Source organism: Aquila chrysaetos, chromosome 1 (genome assembly GCF_900496995.4).
Source record: "Aquila chrysaetos chrysaetos chromosome 1, bAquChr1.4, whole genome shotgun sequence".
Classification (NCBI taxonomy): domain Eukaryota; kingdom Metazoa; phylum Chordata; class Aves; order Accipitriformes; family Accipitridae; genus Aquila; species Aquila chrysaetos.
This window is the reverse complement of record NC_044004.1, coordinates 44,687,078-44,711,673: the sequence shown is the minus strand read 5'-3', so window position 1 is coordinate 44,711,673 and position 24,596 is coordinate 44,687,078. Positions and strand designations below refer to the sequence as shown.

Here is a 24,596-nt window from a genome sequence, read left to right as displayed (position 1 = left end):
TCTCCCAAAGTTTTCTAGCAGTAAGAACAGAGAGTTGAAGGCTCCAAGAAGTGCTCTGAAGGTGCCTTTGCGCATGGTTGCATTCCTGTAACCTTGGAATTAAACTGGGCAGAGAAGCTTCTGAACCCAGTTGGCTTTGAAGGATGGTAAGGACTGGGTGAGCTGGCCTTTGGTTCTTGCTATGAAGAAATGCGTCAAATAATCCAGGACTGTCAGTAGAGGACACTGAAAGTTAGCAAGTATAGGTGAATATATAAGTGTTTGTATATAGTAGCTGCATTTTCAGGTCTGAGTTTCAGATGCTGGATGAGTTTCCGAGTTGGTATATCACCAAGCATCAATGCAGATGTTCTCCTAGAAGACATTATTTCCATTTTCTTCTTGGTCTGAACTAGACAATCAATAATTTAGGAAAATATCCATAGGATCACAAAGAATTATTAACAAATCTTCCTGAAAACAGATTCAGTATAAATTGGTGATTGAAGGGGATGTTATACAGGCTCACCCTTTTAGATCAGAAGAGCAGGGTAAAATACGTATTAAATTATTGAGGACAAGATTCTATTTGTAGAAGGATGAATTGGATGTGTGATTTTCAAACTTTTCAATATTTTGAACCTCTCAAAATTTCCCAGTGAGGCTTTGTGTCCTTTAAAAATAATAAAAAAACCCTGACGTGGAAGTTGCTCTTTAGCATTTAGCCTTTTGCTTTTATCAGTTGTCCCTGACAGGCTGTTTTGATGCAGTCTAAACACCTATGTTTATAAAAACAGCTTGAAAAAACAGATGGCTTCAGAAGTCCTGTAGCAGAGACTGTGATTTATTATTATATTGCGAATGGTTCCTCACAAGAGCATTCCCATTGAACGTAATGGGATGTGCTCTCTAAGTATTCTCAGTATCAGAAAGTAAGTCTTGCTTTATCCTTCGCTTTCTGTGATGCAGCAAAACTACCTTATAGCTGATGAGCGCAGCAACCCTGTAGATGATTTTTTTATAGCTCTCCTTGTGAGGTCAATGAAATACGTTTGTGTTGTTCCGCGATAGTACTATTGGAATCTTTCACGGAGCGCCCTGTCTGCTCATTTAGGTTTTTGACAGCGGGCGGTGCCCTCGGTGGGACTGCGTGAATGCCGCGCAGGATGAAAGGATTTCACCGAGCAAGATAAAGACGCAATGTAGAAAACGTGCTTTTTTTTGTCGTCCCGTCCCCCCCCCCCCAACTGCATACTGGTTGATGAAAACAGCTTCAGTGCCTTTCGCCCGCACCTTGCGGCTCCGGCACGGCGGGGCCGCGCACACGCCTCCGCCCTCCGCGGGGAGCTCTCGCTCCTCCCGCCGCGGCCCGCGGAGACGGGCGGAGCGGCCGGTCCCTCCCGGTCCCTCCCGGTCCCTCCCGGTCCCTCCCCTCGCCTCCGCCCGCCCCCCGCTCCCTCCCTCTCTCCCGCCGGGGCCGGCGGCAGCTGCGCGGCGGCGGGCAGGCGGGATGGCGGTGCGGGTGCGGGTGCTGCTGGCGCTCTGCGGGGTGCTGGCCGCCTGCCGGGCGGCGGAGCCGGGACCGGGGGCGGGGGTCGGGGTCGCCAGCCGGCGGCGGCGGCTGAGCGCCGAGGAGGGCATCTCCTTCGAGTACCACCGCTACGCCGAGCTGCGGGAGGCGCTGGTGGCCGTGTGGCTGCAGTGCCCCGCCATCAGCAGGATCTACACGGTGGGGCGCAGCGCCGAGGGCCGAGAGCTCTTGGTCATCGAGGTCTCCGACCGCCCCGGCGAGCATGAGCCCGGTAAGAAGCGGGGGCGGCGGCCGGCGGCCCCCGGCGGTGCCCGCACCTGGCGGCAGGTAGCGGCGGGGCGGAGCGGTGCGGAGCCGCTGCTCTGGGCCCGGGGTCCGGCGGCAGCGGGCAGACGCCGTCCCTAAAATATTCGCTGCGGCAGCGGCTGTCGGCGATCGGCCGCGCTCAGCGCTAACGCGTCTGTACGGCTCCGTCGCGGGGTTTAGCGCCCTGTTAAAGAGAGGGACGCGCTGCGTTCCCCGTAAAGCATCGGAAGATGCAGCAGCAGCCGCCGCCGGGAACGAACACGCTCCCATCTGCTCTGCAGGCAAGCACCTGGTGCAGATGTGCTGAAAGGGAAGGCGTTGGCCTCCCCGCTTCCCTGGCACGAACCAAACTGTCGGGGGAAAAAAGCAGTAGGTATGAATGTGCCTGTGCCAGCTGTGTAACGTGGCCGGGCTGCCTGCGGAAACCGTGTGACCGCCGCACGCTACCGGCCTTTGCACAGATGTCTCGGGAGATGTGGTTATGTGTAGCTGGGGTTTGAGACCCCTTTTTTTATAAAAGGGGATGTTATTGACGCCGTGCATTTGTTTCGTGCCTACGAGCGTGCATTTTTCATCGTTTCCCATTTCAGAATGGACGGTATCACTTATGTCTAGATGTGAAAAGGCTTCATCTTGAAAGCTGCTCAGTACCTGAGGCCCAACCATAAGCTACCTGCAGTCATGTCTTCACATTTCCCTCGGTGGGTCACAGCCCAGGTCTGCAAGTCTGTGATTTTTAGGTGGAGATGTGGCTTCTGTGGGTCTCTGGGGATTTGGTCTGTACAGTTAGTGCTTAGTGTTCTGCTTTATGATCTGAACATAACCTTGTTTCACATCCTCAAGGGACTTAGGTTTTTACTGCCTGCGTTAGGGCTACTGATAAAACTTAGAGATTATAGGATACTGGACATAAGGAAGACAGAAGAGGAAGGCAGGGTGGCAAAGCATTGTCTTGAAATGAAAAGTATAGGAATTTTAGAGAAATTTGAAAAATTTCTTTGCGGTATGTTGCCATCTCAATATGAGGGGTGATCCTGAAGCTAAGAATTAATCTATTGCCACTACGTGATTTGCACGCTAGAATGATAGGCAATTATTATTGTGACTTTCTGTTACTGTCGGGGACAGTTGCTACAGCTTATTTATTTGGCACCTCTGTCAAGCCAGCTGAAACAGGGACAAAAAGTGCACTCTGTGTAGTCTGAGATGGGGCTGTGGCTCTTCCTAGAGACACGCTGCTTCTCCTGTTGGTGTCAGTGATGTGAGAAAGGGTTTATCATTGGGCCCAAGCAAAAGAGAATCCAACTGTATATCAATGACAGGTAACAAACTGCAGGAAAGAAAATTTCCTATGGATTGCATCCACGTATAAGCTACAGCGAATGTCAAGCATTTCCTAGAATGTGCTCTGTCCCTCACAAAGGGAGCCCTATAGATGAAAATGCCACATGTTGTAATGTCCAAATCACATGTCAGGGAATGTGATGAGTCCTGGCAATCTTTAGTGGGGGATGCTGAAAATGCTGGGTTTTTGCAGAGGATTAACCAGGGTTTGAACCCAAGCAAATTCATTGTTTTATTTCAATCCTCAGTTTCATTCTGTGAGTTGCTGAGCTTTTCTCCAAAAGTGGAGAGCTACTGCAGCTTTCGCTGTCTGCAGTGGCACATGAGAGAAACTCAGGGTCTTTTTAGGAAGGGCAACGAGCCAGCCAGACGCTGTGCCTAGTTATGGTTGTGCTCCTTTGAAATAATTGTAAAGGCGCTGATAACATCCCTGCTTCTTTGTTACAGAGGCTAAGCACCTACATATTATGCTAATGGTTGCATTAGAGGTGTTTTCTTCTTAGTAACGTGCCCTTTCTTCTACTGTGTAGTAAAAGGTAGCACTGTTTATATTTCTATGTGAGCTTTTTTAAGCTGTGAAGTAAAAGAAGTGGAGCCTTGTACCAGCCTTGGCAGGAAATAATATGAGGCTGATCCAACAGCTCGTACCTGAGGGGGGATCCTCACTCACTCTGAGCATCCACGCTTGGTTCCCAGGCCAACAACGGGAATAAGGATATTTTGTGTGATTAACGCTTGCAGGATCAGGACCTGATTTATCATCATGTATTATTAAAAAATGATACAGAGATTCACAGACACACACATACATATAGTTATTTTTTCCTTTTTCACAACAGGCTAAGAAGTTGTTATTCCTGAACGTAATCTCTTCTTACAAGATATCCTGAGTGTCATGGGGTTTATTTTTAAATATATATAAGTATAAATGAAATATATGCTGTGGCTCATACATTTATGCCCCACAGAGAGAGAGCTCATGCTTCTAGAAGCCTGGTGAACATGCAGCGATGATACCTGAATTATCTAGTGAGCCGCTGCAAAAACAAAAAGAATGTTTCTGTTCACTTAGTAAGCAAGTTGGTAACAAAATAAATCAGGAGAGTGTCAGCAGAGCATCAGTAAAGACTGTACTGAGTAAAGAGGCTTTGTACTGAGTAAATTGAATACTGCACATACATGCATAAATTGCATAATCATGCATATTGCATGGCTGTGCAGTGCTGTGTGAATGCATTTGATCGTAGGCAAGCATATAAATCAACTTTAATTTTAGAATATCAGCTATTTTTGAAAATGAATCTCTGTTATATGTGCAATACTTGAAAAAAATGCATGAGAGAAATAGGAAAATTTTAGAAATGTGCTTTAGATTTCCAAAGCAACTGGAACAAATCCTTAGTGAACTAAGCAACTGGAAGGAATTGTTAAGGCGTCATCTTTTGCTGGGGTAAATATACTTTACGAGGATTTTTTTTTGAAGTCCTGATACTACGTTGGAAGCCAGAATGACTCCATATGAGCCACTCTGGTTTCTTGCATAAGCACACAAAGTGTCTTGGCAGATCTTGGACACCCGGATTAGTCACTTGGAAGATGTGAACTGAGCCTTCACTGAGCTCTTCCCAGGGACGTGCTAAATGCCAGAAGCGTGAGACTGCCTAAAGTTTCTGAGCCTACATTAAATACTCAGAGAATGTGCCATCTTCTCTGCAAACTTGAACACCACGCTACCTGTGCTTCCCCTGTGGTTCATGGCAAACAGAGTTTGGTCTAATATGTCACAATTTTGGTTTTTTGTGGCAGCAATTTCTTTAGGCTGATACTGCACCCGTATGGGAGATTAGAACCTGCAATCGCTGATGGAAAAGAAACCCTTGAATAAGGAGAAGCAAAACCCGGAGATGAAGATATTTGAACTTGAACAGTTTTATACTGAGGCAGCTGTTCCGTGCAGATAACCTCACTTTGAGTTGGTGGGGACTAGATGGTTAAGGCAGAGGAATACTTGAATGAAAGTATGTCAGTGGTTAGGTGTAGAAGGTGTTGTATGAACCTAGACTGTTAGTGATCAAAATGTTTTGCAGTAGCTTTGATAACCTGAGAAAATACAATTTTGTCCCTGTGCTTGCCAAAAATTGGCAAAGTTGACAGAAGATGGTGGATGGCAAGGTGAGATAAAGCGAGGAGAAAGAGATTGTGGGAAGTTGATGATGCACCAAGGGAAAACAGAGGACAGTTGATAGTAAAGCGCAGATTATTTCTGGGACAAACTAAACAACATTTTGCCTTGATTCAGGTGCAGGAGAATACTGACTACTCCTGAGAGAGGAAGTAGGCTCTTGCTTTGGATGTCTGATGTTCTGTTGAACAAACACCCAATGGATGCTGGTTTCTTGAGGCTTTTTTTAATACCATAACTAACCTCATTTTGAGCATAATGTATTTGTATTCTTTAATAGCAATGAAATATATTTAGAATTGATTAATGCCAAAAACAGTTCCTCCACCATTAATGTTCAGCCACTTGTTTAGGCATGCTGCCACTTCTGACTCATTTGTACCATTGATTTCGGTGGTGCGAGATCAGTCCCCTCCATTACTGCTTCATTTTGAACGCGAAAATGAAACATTCTGATAATTTCAAGATTCCTAAGTTGTCTTTTTTCTGTTTACTTGAAACAATTGCAGACAAAAATTTCTCTCAACTCCTGCTTTTTTTAATAAATTACTAAGATTTTTATAGTGGTTATTTTTCAGTGTTTAGTTTTGTGAAGAAATCCTCAACGTAAGGCTTATTAATTGACTGGCTACATGTGTTACAGGTACAAGCTCTGAACATTACTTTTGCATCAAATGGAGGGGAGAGAGGATGGATAAAAATACAGATTTTGTGGCAACAAAATGATCTGTAAATTAGTGACATTTTCATCAAATTGTTCGTACTAGCGAAAAGGAAACAGAAGTCCTGAAAATATCAGAATGGTGGTTTGGAAACAAAATATTTCATGTTTTTTCAAAGCAGCATTTAATTTAGAAGGTTTTTTTCAATGTTAATGATTTTATTGTTCATCCTTCTCCCCACAAGCAACTTTAAAAATACTTCGAACAGAAGGAAAAGGTTTATTTGTAGTTGAGTGAAACATCTGATTTTCTAGAAAATGACATACTTTGGGCTTTTCAAGTTTCAGACAACACCAAAACGTTGTGAGCTGGTGAGGCAGGAGCACACTGCACATGAGGTGAGCAGCACAGTTGTGACTCGGAGCATTTGCAGGACCCTGCGGGTGTGACTTCAGTCAATTTTATGAGGTGCAGCTCAGCTACATTAATCCTTGGACCCGTCACTTTATCAAAGACCCCGCTTGGCACAGTGAGGAAATGGGCTGGGTGGGTCAGTGCTGGCACTGAGCCTAAATCAGCTGCTTGACTTCCCAAATTGCAGCTCCTGTACTGGCCTCCCCAAAGTCGCCCAACATTAGGCTCTCGGTTTCTCAGACTCCAGCCCTGCAGTGCTGGAGCTGTTTCCTCCTGCAAAAACATAATTAAAGGGTGACTAAAAAAGAAGTGAAAAACATGCCTCTACTGTATATTAATGAATGGGGAAATCCAAGATCTGTCTGCTAGTACAGAAACTGTACCTAGGGTTTTTTCTGTCATTGAAGTGCTGCCTCATACAACTGTGGCACCAGCCATGTGTGCTAATATTTTCTGTGATAAGAAATTGTGATAAGTAAAGCTGACAAATTCACAGGGAAAAAAATCGTTGGTCGTAATGTTTGTATTCCCCTGCTGCACAAACCCCATTTTTAAATATTTTTAAAATGATTGTAATTTAAATGACTCTGCAGCCATTCCAGAGAACCGCGAGCAAGTGCTGCTCTTTGAAAAAGAGAAACAGCAGCAGCAAGAAGAAATAAACACGCGGGAGGCTGCCGTGATTTCAGCCCAGCGTGGGCAGGAATCTGCTGTGCTGCCTTAGCATGGGAGCCCAGGAGGGGGGAGACCACTCGGTATCACCTGTGGGTCTCATGGGCAGCCCCGCTTCAGATGGGCGAATGCAGCGCTCGGGTTGGCAGCAGGGTGTTTTAGCAGTGGTGATGTCAGAAAGCATGCAGCTCGTCTCTTGGTTACAGTGATGTCATCAGATGCAGCCGTTCCAATTTTATCACTTACGATTAATTGCACTTGATTTTCTAAAGCTTCTCTTCCTTACGCTTGGGATTTGCAAGTAAAAATCTTGTGAGCTCTTTGATGGCCCCTGTTAATATTTCCCAATTTTGCACAGCATTAATACAAATTGTATATGGCAAGAGCTTGTTATTAAATCTAGATATTAGAGAGCAGACCTAATTTTTGCATGCTCGAGGTTTAAGCAAAGTCCAGTTTTTATCAATGGCCACTCGTTTAGCATTCCCTTTCTGAAGGGAGGTGTTGAAGGATATGGGGCTAGTCGTTGCTAAATGCGAGTGTGCCAAGTTCATATTCATCCAGCTGCATCGCATAAAGGTAGGGGCTGTAAATAGGTGGATATAAGCAAACCACTTTGTATCAGGAGTACAGGAGATGCTGCGTGTGCTGACCACGTTATGCTGTCGCATTTTTTGGTCAGCTGTGGTTCAGCTTCTGTCCTTCTTGCATGGCTTACGTTTGCAATCCTCTTTAAGGCGAGCTGCTCTTCGGGCAGCAGGGTAACAAGAGGACCCTCGGCGCCAAACCGAGAGCGCGAGCGGGGCAGCTGCTGGTGTCTCGGCAGGGATGTATAAAATAAAATGCAGACTAAAACGTGGTTGAACCTCTTATACATGTAGCCTTCTACATTTGGATTTTTTCTTTCCTTCGAGCACCAGGGGACAGATTTTCTTTCAGAGCTTGTGAGGACATTCTGGCTTTCCCATCAAACATCGCAGGGGACACGCTACCGACTCGTCTTCTGGGAGTGCTAATCTGAGGCTGGTCGTACCTCGCTCGTTCCGCAGAAGACAGAGGGGCTGTAATTAACTTTCCAGCAAAATCCCTTATGGGCTGTAGTGCCACTTAGGGTAGTCCCCCTGGAGTCTCCCAGGCAGGATTTGGCCTGGAGTAGTCTCTGGTAGCACGATTTTAATGCTGCCTGCGTTCGGAGTGGCGTGTCCAGTGTCCTTCGCAGACTGTGTAGGTTGCGCAGGTCTCTGGAGGGCTGTAGGATTTGCTGGCAATAAGATGGCTGGCTGTACGTGCTGAGCGAGTTTTTTAGAAGCATCTGTTTTATTGTTAAGAGCCTTGAATAACTTTATATTTTTTTAGAATGTACTTCATAACACGCGTTTTTTTGAAAATAGATTTTTCTTCCTTAGTATTTTCTTTCTTAAATAAATAATATTTCCTTAATATTTCTGATTTCATCCTATCTCAGTTTTGATGTTCAGCTAAAAATAAAGGTGTAGAATACCAAGAGAAAAATGTGCTCACAAAACTCTGGTCAAAATCAAGGAGAGGTAGGCATGTTTACAGATCACATTCACAGCTAGTTGTTAATGCCATTCATGTTCCCACTGAAGTCAATGGAAATTCACAGTAAGTGTGGTTAGGCAGCTGTGCTAGGCAGTCTCTGCAGTGTTTCCTGGAGATACAATACCTTTACTCCAAATTGCTTCACTGGTTGAGGTATTGAAAGACTTCCCTTTTTTTTTAGATGATTTAAAAAAGGGTTAAGAGAGGCTGTGTGCTACCTGCAAAAACACTGTAGATCCCAGCTACTGCATCTCAGAAGTTTCTCTTTTATTTGCTGGAATAACACAAAGGGCAAGCAAGCTGTAGTGAAAAGGGCTGTAATCATTAGGAATAAACATGACTCCATAGAAGGCAACTGTTTTATTTTTCAGGCTTAAAATTAGTCTGAGTATGCAGAGCATTCAGAGTTTGTTGATCTGACCCAGGCTGGTTTTGACAACCCCGCTCCTTTTGAAAGAGTCGATTACTTTAATTTCTTTTAAAGAGAAGAGTTGTCATCACCTCCCACACCTGCAGAATGCCTTTACAGTTCCCAATGAAAACAGGAGGTGAGCCTGTTTTGCTGTTGGTTTGGATTAAAGGGATGTTTTATTATGGTGACATTAACAAAAACTCCAGAGAATTAATGAGCAGCCTATAAAGCACAGGGATTTCCTAAGCTTTTGTGAGACATTTTGTTAAAGGCAGTAAATTGTAATTGTGTGATTTATCAAAATGTGACCTCATTAGTATATTAATTCTTGATTTACTTTATTCAGGAGAAACTGTTTATTTTTCTATTATTTAGTGATCAATATCTCAAGCTTTAAATCACACAGAGGGTGAAAAGTGCAAGACAGGTCGTTCTATGTCAGAATAAACACAAATTTTTGGTTGTAACAATGAAGTTGCTACTAGGGTCAGCCAATAATTTAGTACAAAAACTAATTTAGAAATAGTTCTGTGTTCATTCGACCTAATTTTTGTTTTCAAAGGTACATGACTTAGAAGCTTACATGCTGTGCATGCATATTCATACTATAATCTCCCTTTGCTGGTTAGCAGGTAGACCTCTTGGTTGGGCTGCAGTGCCCTCTAAAAACGTCTGTTTTCTCTACTGACTGTAAAAGGAGCTGACATTGGGCAGGCTTCTAACTTAGGAACGTGTGCAAGAGCTTATGGTGAAGACCTGATGAATCCCAGCCTTCGTGTGTCATCATCAAAGGTACCTTGTTGTGCTTTACATGCTTGCTTTGTGAAACACACTATTTATGAACCCTGTCTGATCTTTTCTCAGCAGATTAATTTATATTGTTAAGTCTTCATACCTATTTTAATTCATGTTCTACCTAAAAAAAAAAAAAAGTTCTGTGTCGCATCTTTTTTTGGTCTACATTTTCTTTTTAAACAAAAGTCTCATGCATGTATTACCACAGACTCTTGCTTATTTTTTTTTCCATTGAGTTGGGAATTAAACTGGAAAGAAGGCTTGTAGCTGAATTCTCTTACAATTTTGTGGAATCAAGGAAAAGTAAAAACTGCAGTGTGTACTTTAAGGCTTCTGGGTCAGTTAATGAAAATGATGGGTAGAGTTAGGAGCAGCGGAGTAAAGGGCGTATACTTGATATACTTCATTTTGGAGTAAGTTGCACATCAAAAACCAGGGTTCAGTGAATTCAGTATGATTGGGATGTTATATTTGAAGCTTACTTTCTGATACGCTGAGGCTAAATGAAGACACTAAGGGTCTTTGTAGTTAAAAGGGTGAAAAAAATATCCTTGTCAATAAAATGGTAGCAGAGTGGGCAGGTTTAATTTGCCGTGTGACATGAATCTTAGCTCTTCTGGCTGCCATAGATCTGCATGTATTATCTTGGGTTTAAGGTTGAAAGCTGGTGCTGTATTGGGAGTGGGTTAGGAGCTCTGCAGGACAGCAGTGCTGGAAAAAGCAGCTTGACTTGCTGGGGTTTGGGATTTTGGAATCAGAGTTCTGCCATATAATGAAGAAATGACCGTACGTGCCATGATGTGATAGCTGCCCTGTGGCACTGAAGTTGTCACCTCGCTTACTCCTTTCATGGCACTGTTGGGGATGAGGACACCAGGCTAAAAGTGCGGTCTGGGTCCATAGTGCCCTTCTGTGGAATGATTGCTGGAGGTGACTTACTGATATGACATATCCCCCCCCCCCAAAGGAAGGTGAACCTCCAGAGTGGAATGCAGTGGACTTGTAAAGAATTGGTTCCATGGTAGTTCCCTAAGCAACATAACCTGCAACTTTAGATGTTAGCAGCACCAGGGGAGCTTGGTATGCTGACCCTGAAAAGTAACATGGAGGGTGGAGTGGAGTGGAGTCGCCGTGGCCAGGCTCTGTGATTGCAGGGATAGGGAACTGGAATGATAGGAACAAGAACAGTTGGTCCCTGCATTGAATCCACTGAAGCAAGGAGGTAAAATAACGGGGGTTCTGACGACCTAATGCCCTACTACTGATTTTTATCACACATGCCCAGTTCTGGGGTACTGACATGCAACACCACGTCCTTTGGGTAAACTTTGTTCATTATAATATCATTATAATACCGAAACACACCTCCATCCCAAAAGTTACCCACCTTCAAGGTGCAACCACACCCTCATGGAGCATGCGCTATGAATTTTTTCTAGCATATACCTCTAAAGGCAAAGCAAGAGAACTTTATACCAATCAAAGTAAAGGTATGTATGACTAGAGTCACTCAAGCTCCACCTGAAAGGAAAAATGGGATAAAAAGACCCCAAAAGAGGAAGACGATTGAGGAAGATACCATCATAGACAAGTTGAGATAAGTCGATGGGCTGAAACTCTCTTCCCCCCCGCATAGGGATGCCTATTGGGTGAGATTCAAACACTCGGCTGTACCGAGTACTTCCCCAGGAAACTTGGAATTCTTTAGAGCTCTTTTCTTTCATAATTTAATGCGCTCGTAGTCAACTGTATTACCACTTGCACGTGCTTTGCAGACAGTGTATCTATCACCGGCAATCCAAAAGAACCTGTACTGTTGCTTTAATAAACTGCGCTGCTCATTAATCTAGTCGTGATAGTTCGTTAACGCAACGAAACTCCCTAAGTCTGGTAATTATCATGCGTTGAATGCGGCTAAGCTGAGAGTGCAGTGTGCTATAAGTACATCTGTCATGGTGACGTGACCGGACTTATAGCGCCGAATTGGACATTACTCAGAAACTAAGCCTAGCTGCCCCAGCCCCTCTGACATCTGAGGATAAGCTGGAACGCAAGAGGGTTTATCTTCTGCCAAATTCCTTTACCCTTTAATGCAACACCTTCCCTTTGAAATGGAGGTTTCTTGCAGTGTGCTAACGTTGTGCTAGCTGAGTGGGCACCGGCAGCATTTTCCCGTGACAGCAGCAGGTAACAGTGTGATTGTCAAGAGGGCTGTGGGGTTTGGGTCAATACAAAGGCATATGTCAGAAATGTGTCTATGTAGCTACAGTGGCCAGGTAAGAGAATCTTGAATCATAAACCCGTGGTTGGCAGTTCGAAGCGGTAAACATTTGATTTTAATTAGTTTTTTTTTCTGAAACCAGACATTTATAACTGTACAAGCTAGTAGCTGCTTCCTGGTAGTTGTCCATATTGAATTATGAGCAAAACCCGACATCCTTGTTTACTCACAAATTAAGTCCCATGGAGCAAGCTGAGTTAGTCATTCTTTGTTTGGAGCTGTTCATGGCTGTGGAGCGTGAGCTGCCTGATTTACCACCAAAGAAAGATACTGCCTACAGCAAGACCAGCCATCGTATGCCATTCTGAGTACTTATCCTTAGGTATGGGTCTGCCTTAAAGCCAAGTGAAAAGAATTGTTTGATCAGGTGGGACATCTGATTGGCCAAGGTTTAATGAGCTGGTTTCTTGGCAAAGATATCCTTGCTAGTATACCAGTCTAATGATCTGGTAGAATTTTTGGGTTATCTGGGAAGTATGACCCTGACTTTTGCCATATTAGTTCTCCAAACAAAAGACAAATTATGCAGTACTTTGCTATGAGAAATACAACTAATAGTTGAAAGATACAAAGAAAGTGAAAGGACAGTGAGACATTTCAAAGATCAAAACTTTTTGCGTAGTTGTGTTTCCTATACCATCACATTAGAAATAACTAGATAAAATGTGTGTGTGAGTTACTGCATGTTTTTCCCCTGAGATTTCTAGCTGCAAGACATGTCCTTTTATTTTTGTGTCCCTCAAAAGTAAAGGGAACCCACAGTATGACTGTCCTTCTGTTACACGTTACTGTCCTTCAGTGTTATGAACTATGTATTCCTTGCACATTTATCATTCAAAATTAACCTTTTTTTCCTATGCTAAACTGAATGTTTTGTGGTTTTGGCTGGCTCTGCATTTTGGCTTATTGCACAAAAGCACAGTTCCAGAACTGTAAGGGAAATTATGGTAAGTCTAAGACCTAAATATACACTTTTTACACATGTAAAAAATCGTTACTTCAAAGGGAGCTTTATGACTATGGTCTGACTCTCCATGTCAGATCTTCACCTTATATAGACTAGGCAGTATTTTAATTTCTCCTCCCATCCAGCTGCTGAGCATCCACAAATCAAACTGAAGTCAGTGGGAGCTGTACATCTGAATCTTCATTATAAGCAGGAGGTTTGTAAATCCTAATGTTCAAGCCAAGTTGTGTGTGTGCCCTTAAGAAAGAAGGCTAAATGTGACTTTGATTCTGTAATAGCCTGCACTTAATGAGAGAGTGATCAAAGTTTATGTCTTTCTGAATGAAATGTGGTGACATCAGTACATAGTGGAATGGAGAGAAGAACAAAGCTGTGGGGTTGGGAGCAGGACTATCACGTGTTTAAACTTTAAACATCGTCATTGTAGGAAGTTGTTTCACAGAGAGGAAAAGTGGTTTTGTGATAAAGGATGTCTGGCTTCTTTCCTGGCTCTGCTGTGTATTTTTCATCTTTTCGGATAAGAACATCCTCTCCCTGTGCCTCAGCTTCTCATCTATGTGCTTAGGTTCTCATCTTCCATGCTGCAGGTTAGTGTGTGGCTATGCCATGTACCCAGTATATAGGTACTTGATAGATAGCATGTGGTTCAGCATTTGATCTACCTTTAAGATGCAGTTGCTACCTGCTTCCTGTCAGATTTTTCCTAGTAGCAAATAGCCCCAGTATTTGTGCTGACTCAGCTATGCTAACAGACATGGTAAAGAGTCAAGAGTTTCTCTCCCTGTTCACCTGCTGCAGATACACTTTTTTGTTTTTGTTTAAAAATCTGCCTTGATAGCAGAGGAGTATGAAGAAGGTACCAGTTCTTCCTTTTCTTCCAGTGCTGGTAGGTAGAGTCAAGAGAGACATCTATATTTGCAAGGTTTCCATATGTTACAGTTAGGGGAACAAATCCATAGTGGAAATAAATAGTACAAATCTTTAGTGGAAATCTTATAGTGCAAATCTTTAGTGGAAAAGTCTAAAAATAAACAGAAACAGAGGAGCATCTGTTCCTTGATACTCCATGGAGCAGCTGATAAAAATAAATTCTGTATTATAACAGTAGCCAATACAAAATGAAAAAGTACCTGACAACGGAAGACCCCCTGAATAGAGAAGTTTAAGGGCCAACAAGCTCATCTGACTTGAAAATTGAAGAATTGTCTGAAATAGATGTTGCCATGGAGACAGAGAGGATTAGCAGCCTGAGACTGATTTCATTGGTCTGCTGCTAGCACAAGTTGCTTGTTTGAGTAGCATTAATATGTTGTCTCATGCTGCTTTATATGCTAAGACCATCTGGCATTAGTGGTATTTAAAGGTGCAGTTCTGTTATGGAAAGAGTTGGCCAACATCGTTTGATTTATGCTTGTAAGATGAGTTACAAGAGTTAAGAGGTCTTTGAAAAGCTGCCTCATGCACTAAAAATATTCCAAAAAGTCACAGCACGTACAGGGATGAAGTGGGGCTTTGGGAAGCGGCATGGGGAATTTCAGAAGTGTGTTTTATACTCAGTCAGCGCACATTTAAAGTATTCACTGCACAAATACGCACTTTCGCATGTTTCTTCAGGTGTGTTTGTGGAGGCAGCCATGTTTCCTTTTTCAAAAATAAGCCTTTTCACTGTACGCTGCGAAGCTGCTTGGGAGCTACAGCTCCACCACCTTGAACAAGCACGAGATCATATTGCTTATCGTGTTGTGTATTAAGGAAAAGTATGTTGTAGAGTTAAATGAACAAAATAAGGTCTAAGTAAACAGAGCCTGTCTAGGTTACTTCAGAGTCCATGCTTTCAAGAAGAAATATTTTCTTTTAGTTTGACTATATACCATTGAAAACATATTTTGTAGCAAAGTATTTGATAAGAAAGACAGGTTGTAGAGACTAAGATAAGGTTTATCTTTGATCTATTTATAGCTGTGAGTCTTCATCTGCTTTCCTTAATACCACTCTGAACTGGGAGTTATCTTCCAAAGGAGCTTATATGACAGTGCTGACATTCCTCAGATGCTTGTAAATTTTCACTATTTTTTCTTTGATAATTATTATCATGATACTTAATTTTTCTCAAGAGTTTTTCCCCAGACAGAGATGGATGATTAAAGAGTGACCAAATACTAGCCAGAAAATGTTCCTGTCTGAGCTTAAGAGTTCCAGTGGAGAGGTCTGTCTGTGGGCTGAGCACGATAGGAAAAGTGGCTGGAGGGAAAACTAGCTGAAGGCTTTGTTTTCCTGGACAGACTTAAAACCAAACTGAATTTTAAGTTAAATCTTGATAATGAACACTATGAAAGCATAGGAATGGAAGCATTTTTACATTCTCAAGTTACCGATGTTCTGAAGTTACTGATGGAAAGCATTCGTAATGGTGTTCTGCAGCTGTGTAACACTTGTCCACAGATATTGATATGATGTTCATTGGATATTGAAGGTGTACTGTCTAGTACAATAATAAAATGAAACAAGGACTGGGGATCTATTTCACAAATCTTTAGGTTTTAAGCTGTTATTCTGGAGCTCTGACTTTGATGCCAAAATAAATTCTTCATATAATTTCACGTCAAATGCAAGACCCAAGAAATACATAGCCATGGATGTCCCAGCTCCTTTAAATAGCTTTAGAATGATGATATTCGAAGCTTAATATTTTTACAGCTTAGTTCTGTTTTAACTCTGTCAGAATGAATATAGGGCACATAAAGAAAGACAAATAACTCCCCAGCCCACTCCCAACCCCCAGTTCCTTGTTTGCAAGTCAGTTTGCTCGCTGGTTTTTTTTTTTTCTTTTTGAATCTGGTCATCCAATTCTCCCTGAGACAAAGCTTGGGTGCAGTTTTGGGGATCAGTTCACCCCAAGACCTACCTCAGGGTGGTACGGTCAGGACTGCCGCAGGACTGCTTTCTGCTGTTTTCCGTGAGCAGTCTAGCAGTGTTACCTCGTCATGTCTCACAGCATCACACACATCTACCTACTCTCACAACACACCCAGGGTATGCCACATGCTTTCACAGTGTTGTGTTACTAAAATCAGCCTGAGAGGCTGTGACACAGCCCTCGCATGATTGCAGGCACTTTGAACTAGACAAACCCACAAGTAATTACTTCTTAAAGACACCCTGTGGGGCCCACCGTAGCCCTGTCCAACCGTGGGGATGATCAGGAGGGACTGGCCCTGAGGACCGAGGGTGTAAGCCACCTACACCCCTTGGCACGAGGGGTCTCCTGGGTGTCCTTAGCAATGTAGGCATAGCCATAATTGTTGGTTTCCAGTTTTATGATCAGAAGTTATAGTTTCTTGAAAATTACTTGTACTTAACTTAAAAGCTTAATTTCTGAAGCCACTGATTTTGGCCAGATACTACTTCATTCCTTCGCAGTATTTGGTTTGTTTCAGTTCTCCAGATACTGAAATTTGACATACCAATATTTATAGTCTGGGAATGAGCTTTTCTGTTCTTCATTCCATTCATTTCCAAGGATGGAATGCCATTTCCATTCTTGCTGCATTTCCATAGCACTTAATGGAGCCTACTGCAGCTGATTAAACTATTCACGGATTATTTCATTGTGAGGAAAGATGATAGAATTGAGAAACAATAACATCTGGAATAGTGGTTGGGCTCCATAACATCATACTGAGTTGCAAAGTCTGGTGACCTGGAGTGTCTGAAATGGAAATAGTTGCAACTAGGCTTTCTTGTCTGGAGTGTCCAACACAATTCTTTAAATTTATTGCTAATGTGAAGTGGAATGAACATAGATGAATTTATCATATATTTTGTGATCTATTTTACTGGTAGCCCCGAAAACTAATGTTATGGAAATATGCTTTTGAAACAACAAGCCATAAATGGCTAATGACAAGTTCATCTCACAATACTGTTACAATAGTTCTGTAGACCCAATTGATCCATTATAACAATACATTTTCTACATTCAGTGGATTAATTAATATAATTTCGTATTATGGGGGAAATTTCAGGAACCTATAGTTAGAAACAGCTGAATCATGAGAAGAGGAAATGTCTCCTGTGCAAAGAATCAATAAAGGGCTCCAGAAATGCTCTGTTTAAATGTAAACAGAGCTGCTATTAGATTTATGCTTCCTAAGCTTTGTCCCAGGTAAATTGCACCTTTGGATGGCATTCCAGTGCTATTCCTGTAATCCCAGTGAAATCACTATATAAGGTCACTCTGGAGCGCTTTGGTATTTAAGACTTGACAAAGATTTAGTGCCCATCTATACCTCTGACCTCCTCTGCAACTTTGAGAAGGTTATTTGTTCTGCCTGGGCCTCAGTTCACCCTTTGGGACCCTGGAGCAATAGTGCTTGCACAGCTTGCGGGAATCTGTGAGAGGGAATCCTCTGATGTCTGTGTTGCCCAAACACCACAGAAACTGGAGATATTGATTAGTGCAGTCCAATGCAGTTTTCATTTTCTCATTCCTAGGAACTGAAAGTATTAGGATAATCTAAACCAAAAAAAGATTTGACATGGCCAAAGGAGGTGGAGTCTCCTGTTGCAGGGCCCGCTTAAGGGTTCTTTAGTGTCCTCTCTAATGACTAGTTGCATTGTCTTCTGCTCTTATTCATCTGCTATGTAAGCTCTGGCTAGCCCCCAGCATGGTGTCTCTATGAGTTCTTTATTCACTCGGTAGCAAAATTTACGTTAAATTGCTTTAAATATATATCATAGATCTCTTGGTTTTTTTTCCAACATAAAATAGAGTGGTGTAAGGCAGAACCTTGAGCACCACACTACTAACCAGAGTTAGGAAGAGAGCTGTATTTAGCAAAGGACAAGTGCTCATCCAGAGCCGAACAACTTACAGTTTGCTTATTACTGGTGCCTGTCATCTGGGAGCACTTCCCAGATTATTTCTGTTAAAATTAATTGTATGAACATTGAGTTACATAGACCTTACACTACTGCTGGCATAAAGAATGTAGGTTGAAACCTTTATGAGCTCCCAGTTGTAATTTAAACTCATTGCACCCTGGAAAGCTGTGAATAGCATATATTTTTTTGATACAAGGATTCATTTAAAACATTTTTCTCTTTCCTTTCTTCCTCCTCCTTTCTTTTCACTATTCCTATCCTTTTTTTCCCCAATTCTTTTTTTTTAAAAATCGCTGCAGTTGTTTTTTTAAAGCAGCTTCTCAAAATACAGCAAAGGTGAAATAGAGGAGAAGAAACAGAAAAGACTAAAGAAAATGTGGTTTTGCTACAGATTTTGTAGACTTTCAGTTTTCTCCAGCCTTAAGGCTGCATTAGGGTGTATCAAGATTGTACTATCTAGAAGGAAGCTGTAGCTGTAATTTACAACAAGAACATGGCATCTTAGTCAGCAATCTGTTTATAACATTGTGGTTTACAGCAGAACTTGCCCTTTCTGTAGGAGGATCTTCAGCAGAATCTCAGGAAAACTGAAGCAGCTGCGGCTGTAAAAGGAAATGTATATTAAAAATGCCAGGGAGAAACCACAGGCAGGGATCCTCCTCTGCCATTTATAGCTCTGTCATTAAATGTCCTTTTCAAAGCTTTGAACGGAGATAGAAATCACATTTACATTTAGATACATAAAAGGAATAGGCAAATAATGACATCAGTGGTTCAGCTGATGATGAGATGATTGCTGCAGTCCGTAATAAACTGGGATCTGTCATTGCAGTTAGTGTCTGAATAGAAACCTCTGAGCATAAGAGCACGGGAGTGCAAGAGGCAGTAAGTGTACAGGGTCTTACCTATTGTACAGGAGTGGAAGCAAGCAAGCAAAATATTGTGATAATTTCCCCATTAATATTTTTACAGCAAAATACTGAATTGGTTATTGAGATTTTCACGTGCAGAGTCAACAGGAGTGTGGATCAAACTTTTCCCTCTGATTGCTTTAGGTGTGAGAGAGGTTGATTTCAATGCAGTCTTCCTGCTTTTCTGTTATTTTCCCTTTGGTTGCCCTTGTGTTATTCTCTGTTGTTTAAAAATACATTGAGATTAATTCAGCATAATTTCTCTTTGTGTTTACTTGGCAAATTTAGTGGCACACATTTAATTTTTGAAAGAGTTTGTCAGAAGTGCACTAAGTGTGTTTCAAGAAGTGTATGTCGAACGTTATTTCTTCCAGCTTTCCCATTAACTGGTTTACAGTGATGAATGCATCTTCCAGGAAAGCAGTCAAAATTAAATAGCATGAAAATCTGTATGGGTTTCAGTTCTGCACACAATGAAGTCCACTGAAGCTTTGCCAGTGACATCAAGGGATCCAGAATTTAATGTATTACCTATACCATTAAGTACTATGGAAGCGAGACGAGAGGGTGGGCTGTATGTGTCTTCATAAGCCATTACTAATAATACAAAATAACTTATAATAGCTTAAAATCATACATGATTGCATGTGAATATTCATGGGTATCTATACATTTTATATCAAAAATCTCCCAAAAGGTCCTTGTAGAAAGGAAAAATCAGATCTCTCAACCGTTGGCTGTGTAGAGGATCTGTTTCCTGGGAGCTGTAGCGGGAGCTTATCAATGTGGAAGTGAAGGTGCACTGATCAGTGGGGTAATTGCTGAGCTGATCTTTAAAGCTCATTGAGTACTCACGAGAAAGTAAATTTAAAAGACTGGAAAAACTTACACAAGTCCTTATCCTAAATAGGATTCCACATTAAAAACTGGATACTTGGTAAACTTTCCAGCCGTTCATATTCATGCTGCAATTACCTTTTCATAAAGTGATGATATGAAAATGCGAAAAGAAGCATGGCAAATGTTCTATTTCAACATTAGTAAAATAGCACTGATGACATTCATTGGCCACAGCAGGGAAGTCTCATGGAGACTTCTGAATTATTATGGGCAGGGCAAGCCGAGAAGCAGCCAGTGGTTTTGAGATTTTGTTAATTCTTCTGTTCAATAAGCAAATGAATCCCGGATCATCCAAAGATAATATGCAGGTACAAATTAACACACAATTATGCCTGATCTTGTGTTGTAAGTTGGTTTATATATTGCTAACAGTGTGCACAGTCAAAGGTTTAACAACAGATACAATACATGAAGCTCATGCTCTTCCCTTGTTTCTAGTCAGTTACATAGCTAATTTGTGACGTTCTGCCTTTCCTGATGTTATTAGCAAAGCTTTCGTGTCTTCAGTGTGTGCAACATTGATTGATTTTTCTTTCCTGTTTGCTTGACTATCCCTAGTAGCAATTATTATTTTAGATTACTTCAAAAACCAGTCTTTTTCACTAAGCTCTTGGGGGAATTAAAAAAAACCAAATCCAAAAATCCCAAACACCAAAACCAACCAAACAAGACACTCTTTCCAAAGCTACTTTTTATTTTTAAAGCCTCACAAAACAAAAATGTATTTTTTTTTAATTCCTTTGGATTTTGCTGTGTGAAAAATTACCAGAAGAGGAAAAGAGGAATAATATTATCCACATAAAAATCATGACAGTCTTGTGGGTTTTTTTAAAAAAAATTATTTTGGATTTTGAAATGTCAAAAATCACAAGTCTTGTGTCTTTATTTGTATTCCTTGATTTCCTGGATCAGTCGAGACTCTGTGGAGTGGTCTTTCCTGGAGTGGTCGTAATTCTCCAGTGGCAAGGTTCCACCTTGAAGAAAGAGATTTTTTTTTTTTTCCTAATACAGTTTGGTTAAATAGGTTTTAATAAAAATGAATAAACATGTAAAATTACCCAACTATGAATCAGAGTTTGAAGCATGAAGGTACAGTTGAAATTCAAGTCTCAGTTTGCCATGCTTGCATAGTGCATCAAAATTCTCCAGTTGTTTATTCTTTTTGCAGGTGATTTCCTGGCATATGTTGACCCATCTTTCAGAACTTCAAGCATTATTATATGTTGTAGAAAAAGATCTTTTGAACTTTGTGGCAACTCTGTAAATGTTACAGTGTACTCGGGGGAGGTTTCTCAGGTCAGCGTGCTTGCTCGACTTGCAAGAGTGAGGCCAGTGTCTGTAACACTGCAGACACAGTAGTCCTGTCTCACCAGGGGATCAAGGCAAACCAGAATACCATTGGTAGGTGGCAGAATGAAAGATATCCCCAGAAAACAGAATTTCAAATGTTCACAGTGGGCTCAAAAGCCTTTAAGATCTCCTAAGCCTAAACTGTGCTCAAGTCAAGAGCTTGCTTTGTTTGCAATTCAGTGATTTCAAAGGGGAAAAACATAAATAACTTTAGAAAGGAAGTGGTCTTAGAGAATGGGAACAAAAATATCAAAGGTAACTTTCTAAAACTTTCTCATGTATTGAAGGGGTAAGAGCAGATAGGTTAGAGGCATATGGTGCATCTTGAATAACTGTTTTATTTATTTCTCTACAAATTGAGAAAAGAAATAAAAGAATCTACCTAATGTTAAAGTCTGTGAAAGCTCTTTAGATAAAAAGAAACAAAATTCTCCCAAGAGTGTTAGTGTGTTGCTATGTGAACAATTATAATGCAGTAGCAGAAAATGTTTACTGAGAGCCCACTATTCTAGGAAGGATTTTGTGTGGGCTATATCAAAAGGGAAAGAAGTGTTTTGATGCCAGTTAAAAAGATCTGTCCATGTTGTGAGATTTGTTCAGTTATGTTTACTCTGAAGAATCACGGCAAGCCTATTTACCAAGACTCAAACAGACTCTAAAATTGCTGAAGAGTTAAGAAGACATTCAAGGACAATTTCATTATTTTTAATTATTGATATATGGGTAATATTTATGTGTGGAGGTCAAATTTATTCAGAAGAGAGATGCACAAACCCATCACTTTGTGGGGCATCTACCAAATAAATAAAAGTGCAGTTGTACTAGAAAGTATACTTATACTTTTTCAAGTGGCTGAATCCAATGGTATTGATGAAAATATGCTGATAGAGGTTTTCCTGTATGTTAATAAGCTTTTCCTGAGGGTGTTTTGAGCTGACTGAGATTTTGGGGTGCTTACTCTATTGCTAGCCTGTGCTTAAACCTGCATCTTCATCACTGTGGTCACCGACTTAGGTAGGTTAAACTTGTCCGTGCTGCTGTCACACCTTCATTTACAAGGTTTCCTCATGCAGGATGGTTGTTGAAATTGAAATCTGGAGGGAGGACCAGGATGAGCAACCCATTCATTAAGGAAGTGTCACAGAATTTTTAACGAGGACAGATATGAATTTATTATATTTCCTAATAACCTGGAGGTTGATACCCTCAGAAAGAGGTGATCTTTAACAATGTGAGGCATTAATTTCCAATGGGATTGGAGATATTGTAATATCCAGGTATTCTGTGAAAATAGGCAAGGCAAGAAGTCGTCTTTGTTGAAATGTCTTGCTTTGTCAATGCCGATAACATCGTTGTTATTAGGTTTTTCCTTGATATTTTTGTGTGAAGTAATGTCCCCAGCTGATATGACAAAGATGGTGTTGAATGTTCTCATTGTCTTGTTGATGCCGCTACATTATTAAACATCTTAAAATGGATTTTTTCACATTTTGCTGATAATTAAAATAAATATAATTTATTAAAGTAGTCAAATTGAATATAATTATACTTATTATGGTTTAGTTCACATTTTCTTTCTTCAAAGAAAACTTTGGCAATTAGTGTAAAACTTAACTGTAAGTTTAAAGGTTTTTCTCTGTTCCTTCCTTCTTTACATTGTTATTATGTTTTTTTTTTTAATCAGAACTCTGGAAGGAAATTCCTGACCTTTTGATTTTTCCCATGTAAGTGCTGAACTGCATTTGACTTGTCAACTCATAAAGTTGTCACAATGTCATGACTATGGTTTCAAACCTGTGTCTCTGTAGGATTTCCTCAGGAACCGGGAATCATAAGCAGTGTTTGTAGATACATTCTGTGGAATTATATTTCACTGATAAGTGGAATGCAAACAATGAATTAAGAAGTGTTTTTAGTTAACTATTAAGCATTGTCTTCTTTAGAATGATCAGAAGAGAAAGAACTGTGCAAAACTCTTCATAACCGTAGTAAAAGTGAAATCACAGTATATATGATTTTTTGATTAATTTCACTTTTGAGAGTGATCTGTAACTGAAATATAGTTTTGGTCCATATTGTGGACCAAAACATCACTATTAAGGATACTTTTTCCTTAATTGGCATTTATTCTACTCATAACAAAGATGGGCGCGTTGTTCCTGGGTAGTAAAGTCAACACAACAGTGGAAAAATGAGCTGGCTTTTGTACAAACAGTTACACACTGCACAGCTACTTAAGTGGAAGTAGAAATTGGTTGCAAGATTTTTTTCAGGGGTGGGAATACTGTGATGATGGATATAATGTAAAAATGTAGGAGAGGAAGGTTTAAAATGGTTCAGAAAGAACAGTGTGTAATTTTAAAGCACTAAGCCTGTAGAGGTAGCAGCTAGAATAATTTCACCTTTTGACACGTAAACTGGGACAATGCATGTCCCATCATTGTCTCAATGCACGTGGTGTTCCATCAGTTCCTAGCGCTTGAAAAAAACCTAACATTATGGTCCTCTGGGAGGCTAAGCCCTAGTTTTACTTTACCACTTGCCAAGGCCATCAAGTGAATAAATGCAAATACATTAGTTTGGCAGTAACGCTTGGGAGATTTAGCTGCTGCTGTCCCGGGTGTCCAACAGGTCTCCAGTGAATAGATGCTAATTACTGTGCCAAATGGAATATTTTTCAGGGTGGATGGACAGAAACCAAAGGGTAAGGATTAGGATTAAGCAGTGGTGAGGTCACATACAGAAACTACTTTTCAGTGTGGAATACCTCATCAGAGAGAAAGTAATAAACTGTGTAAACTTAGTAGTGAGGAGACGGTTTGTGAGAAAAAGGTAAAAACATGAATTAAGAAAATAGTCGTGTAAAAAAAGATGGGAAAAACATCTAGTAATACTCAAGATAGGAAATTAAATTATGAAAACAAATATGAGCAAATTCCCAGAAGTGTTCCCTCCCCGTTTGTTCTAAGGGCAGTGCCTGTTGGTCTTGTTAGGTCTGTGGCATGAGAAGCCAACAAAGACTTTTTTTTTGCCCCCCTTTTTTTTCCTTCTGATTACCAGCATAACAGTTCTTTGCAATTTTAGATGATGTGAAAGCAGCAGGGTGCTCCGGCTGGTGTGACCTCACAGGGTGAATGATGATGGAAAGCCGGTGCTGTGGTCACTAGGTTATAACGAGGTGATGGAAACATTAACTTTGTGGCCCGGTGCAGCCTGTCGCTGAGCCTGAGCGCGGGACTCAGCCAGGGCCGGCCAGCGTACCATCTCCAGGAGCGTGGGACGCTGAGGCACCGCTCGTCTGAGGGCCCTGCGCCCGGGTCGCTCAGCACCTGGCACCTCTATTTCTCTGGCTTCAGAAGAGACCCCTGTTTGAGCGCAGGCTCTCGGGTTTGCACCTTCTGCCTGTTGTCCTCCCTCTTTTTGGGTCCCATGCAGGGTAACTT

General features: G+C 41.3%; 1 protein-coding gene across 1 annotated transcript in view; it reads left to right on the top strand.

Annotated features, from left to right (window-relative positions):
• The first annotated feature begins 1,468 nt into the window (after positions 1-1,468).
• The window catches only part of CPE (carboxypeptidase E), a 61,912-nt gene continuing 38,784 nt past the window's right edge, over positions 1,469-24,596 (top strand). The window contains exon 1 of the mRNA XM_030026008.1: positions 1,469-1,781. Coding sequence (XP_029881868.1) covers positions 1,490-1,781 — 292 coding nt within the window. The 5' untranslated portion in view covers positions 1,469-1,489. The remainder of the gene's footprint in view (positions 1,782-24,596) is intronic.